We start from the raw sequence: 4,425 nt of genomic DNA on the forward strand, positions 1-4,425 counted from the left end.
ATGTTCCGATTCTCGGCTGCCCGGAGTTGGCCGGCTTGATCCCAGGTGTGGACAAGGCACCACTTGGCAAAAGCCAGGCTGTGGTAGGCGTCCCATGTATAAAATAGAGGAAGATGGGCACGGATGTTAACTCAGGGCCAGTCTTCCTCAGCAAAAAGAGGAGGATTGGCAGTAGTTAGCTCAGGGCTGATCTTCCTCAAAAAAAAAAATTGTTTTTTACAAAAATAATACTGTAAATATCCTTAATGTTCAACTACAGAGAAATGTTTTGAAAAACGATAATAGCTATAGGAATATTATAGTGACACTAATGATTATTTTTTGTAGAATTTTAAAGACAAAGCAAATTCTCACAATATAAAATTAAGTGAAAGGAAATTCAGAACATACAAAATTTGTGAACACACTATGATTTAGGTTGTGTTACATTGTATATACTTATAAGAAAAGACTAAAAGGAAATAATATTGCAATAGCGGTTGTTTTCTGGGGTGTGGGTGATCTTTTCCTTTATTTTATACAGGTCTATGTTTTCCAGATAGTCTACAATGATCATTTGGGCATACAAAAAGAAATAAAAGAAGCCAATAAAAAGAGGCATTCTTCCTAAAATGTGTTATCTACATCTGGACAGACTATTAATACTTTATGTAATTCTTTTGCATGATCACTCGATATTCCCCTCGTCTCTTGATTTCTTAGCCTGCTTCATTAAGAACGTGATGTGTTGCTGTATGCTTCCCTGCAGGAGTGTAGTGATTATCCACTGCCATGAGCAACCAGAGCTGCCAGGAACAGTTCATCTTGTTGGGTTTCTCAGACAGACCGAGGCTAGAGCAGATCCTCTTTGTGTTTGTCCTCATCTTCTACCTTGTGACCTTAGTGGGCAACATTGTCATTATCTGGGTTTCCCGCCTGGACCCCTGCCTCCACACGCCCATGTACTTCTTCCTCACCAACTTGTCCTTCCTAGATCTCTGCTTTACCACCAGTTCCATCCCCCAGCTGCTTTTCAACTTAGGCAGCCCAGACAAGACCATCAGTTTCACTGGTTGCGCCATCCAGCTCTTCATGTTCCTGGGACTGGGAGGCACAGAATGTGTTCTCCTGGCAGTCATGGCTTATGACCGCTTCACTGCCATCTGCAAGCCCCTCCGCTATTCTGTCATTATGCATTCTCAGCTCTGTTGGAAGTTGGTGTCTGTGGCCTGGGGAGTCGGACTCCTCAACTCCCTGGTTATGTCTCCAGTGACGATGAAGCTGCCACGATGCGGGAGATGTAGGGTGAAACATTTTCTATGTGAGATGCCAGCTCTCATAAAAATTGCCTGTGTGGACACAGTGGCTGTGGAGAGCACTGTTTTCATCTTATCAGTAATAATTGTCCTGGTGCCCCTGTCGCTTATCCTCATCTCTTATAGCTACATTGCCCTGGCAGTGCTGAGGATCAAGTCGGCTGCAGGAAGAAGGAAGGCTTTCAACACGTGTGGGTCCCATCTTACTGTGGTCTCCTTGTTTTATGGGAATATTATCTATATGTATATGCAACCAGGAAATAATTCATCTCAGGACCAAGGGAAATTCCTTACCCTCTTCTACAACTTGGTGACCCCCATGTTGAACCCTGTCATCTATACACTGAGAAACAAGGATGTGAAGGGTGCACTGAAGAGGCTTGTGTCTAGAAAGTAAGGTGACAGTGACTTTTCCTAAAGTCGCATCTTTTACTTACTTAATAGAAATAAATAATTCTTAAAGTGAAAATTTAAGATTCATTTAAATATTCCTACCTACTCAATAAAAATCTCCAGGGATGGAGTTTGGGAATATGTACTATGAAGCCCCAAATATGATGCTGATGATTAGCTGAGTTATAGGTAAATTTTAACTTGCATGATATCTTATATCTGACACTTCCAGTCATCTTTTCTCCTCCTTTCCAAGTTCGCCACATCTAATTAAAATCCATCAAAACCGTGAATGAATCTTTCAGTATTGTTCATTGACTTACAGAAGTTATGCCTAAATAAAACCATATGATGATGTTCTCTCTCATTGATATCTTGTAAAACTGTCATTTTTACCATGGAATTGAGGCAATGGAGTGCCAAAATACTTAAAATACTTTCATCTTCTGATATCTTTAAATCTCCTTGTCTGGAGAAGATAGAGCATTAGCCTAGACATGGCCTATGACATCATTTAAATTATTTGAGCTCAGTGTTGTTTCTCTGATCTGCTGCATTAAAATTATCTGGAGAGATTTTTTTTGTTGCTTTAAATATAGATTCTCAAGTCCCAACCACTGAAGTTCTGACATTTAGTAAGTCTGGAAATATTTGTGTTGAAAAATTCCTTGTGTGATTCCAACATGGATTTAAGTTCAAAAATGAATGATCCATTCCAAATCCTTTCCTTTGGCAGATTAAGAAACTGAGGCATGGTGAAATATATTTATCATCAAACAGACCATGAATAGTAGAGCTAAGATTTTAACACAAGTGTCCGAATGTATCAGGATGAGTATAAATGTTTCCAGTTTTTAAAAACAAATTTTATTCAAGGGGCTGTTAAAAGTGACAATAATCAAAACAAGAATAGAAGCTGTATGTGTGCAAGTGTGCATGCATTGACATTTATACACACACAAGCATTATGGTGGTTGTGCAAAGTTACAAGTGAGAATTTCACTTAGAAATAAATTCAAGAGTGTCTTTTCACTGTGATTCTGCTTAAGAACAAAGGTCTTATCCTAGTGAGCCCTTTAAACAGCCATATTTTCAATTAAAACTTTCAAGTAGACATTGCTACACATAGCTTTGACACAAAGCATAAGAAAAAAGTTAAACAAATAATTTTATTATACTTTTTTCTTTTATGGGAAATGTTTATTTGTGTCTATTTTCTTAAAAAGCATAGTAAGTCACTATTATGAGCTGGATGACACATTAAATAGTATCCTTTTGCATTCAATGTAGAAATGTAGTAAAGGACATTTAAAAGAACGTAAAAGGAGAATTTTCCTGGATTGAACTAGATAAGGACACTTTATTTCTCAAGTCAGAAGGTGTTTCTGTCATTGGAGTGCTTCTCTTTTTCCTCTACAATCACTCATGTCATACAGACAGTTCACAGTGCTTCAGTTTTCCCTCATATGCCAATAACCCACAAATCCAAATTCCGTGCTAAAAATTGGTTTCAAACACCAGTTGTCACATATCCAATTATTTGTTGGCCAAAATCATCCACATGATGGATAAATTTAACTTTTATGAATCAAACTCACCCTTTGCAAAACTTCTCAATGTATAAAGCTGCAGAAGTTATCTGTACAAATATCTATATTAAAAAAGTTTGGGGTAAATACTTGAGTAGGAGAAGAATGATATATAGGAGATACAGCAAGAAATACAGAGAGTAAAACAGATCAAATTCTTTGGTAACAAATAGTTAAGACCAAAGAAATACATAAAATATTTCCATAATACCACAGAATTTTTTTTAACTATATAGTATCAAACTTTTGAGGCTAGGATTGAGGAGTCCAATGGATGTGAAAGTGTGTTAAATTCTTTACTCTCAGAGGAAAAGGAGGTATTGACATCAATACCTCTTTTGGTGGATAAATTTAACTTTTATGAATCAAACTCAACTTTTGTAAAGCAAAATATTTCTTTCTCTTGATTTATCTTTTTCTCCAATGGACGAAATCTTTACAAAGACTGAAAACATTAAAAAATATCTTTGGCTTCTATCTCCATCTTTATTTGAAATCCTCTGCAACCAAAACCATTCAGGTCCTAGCATGTAGTAGATACTCAATAAATCTTTCCTGATGGAATAAATAAAAAATAGTTTCTCATTCTATATTTTTCTTGTGAAAATTATATAATATGCAAATAATAAGACATTTATCTCTTCCTATAAGTCATTGTATATCTATATGGTCTACAAAGGTGGGGAAATTTTGAAAAGAGATCATCACACAAAGCTGGGGCTCCAAAGGCAACAACCTTGAGGTAAGGGTGCATGAAACACACACCTGTCATGCAGAACACAGAAAAGAAAGTTGCCTCTCTTGGCTTTGGAGAAGAATAGAGTGACTGGTGGGTGGAGAGGAAGCTTTGTCCTGAAAATTTATAACTTCAAGGCTGCCAACGTGTATATTTGCAACCAAAATTCACACTATGTGGTCTGAGAAAACTAAAGTAGATTATGATTGTCTCAATATCTTAATAGTTATGATATCTCTAAATGAGCTAAACACTCCCTTCCCTCAGTTTAAAAAACAAAGATTGACTGATTGGATGGTGAAAAAACCCATCAAACTATATTCTGTTTAAAACAGACACACCAAAACATGGGGACATGAAAAGGATGAGAGTAAAAAATGAAAAAATATGCCAAACCAGTGTTTCTACGTTA

At 36.6% G+C, this 4,425-nt stretch overlaps 1 protein-coding gene across 1 annotated transcript; it reads left to right on the top strand.

Annotated features, from left to right (window-relative positions):
* Positions 1-771: 771 nt before the first annotated feature.
* Positions 772-1,692, top strand: LOC103540228 (olfactory receptor 2W3-like). The gene has a single exon (XM_008506777.2). The coding sequence runs from the start codon at positions 772-774 to the stop codon at positions 1,690-1,692; it is 921 nt and encodes a 306-aa protein (XP_008504999.1).
* Positions 1,693-4,425: the final 2,733 nt, after the last annotated feature.

This window comes from Equus przewalskii, chromosome 19, assembly GCF_037783145.1.
Source record: "Equus przewalskii isolate Varuska chromosome 19, EquPr2, whole genome shotgun sequence".
Taxonomy (NCBI): domain Eukaryota; kingdom Metazoa; phylum Chordata; class Mammalia; order Perissodactyla; family Equidae; genus Equus; species Equus przewalskii.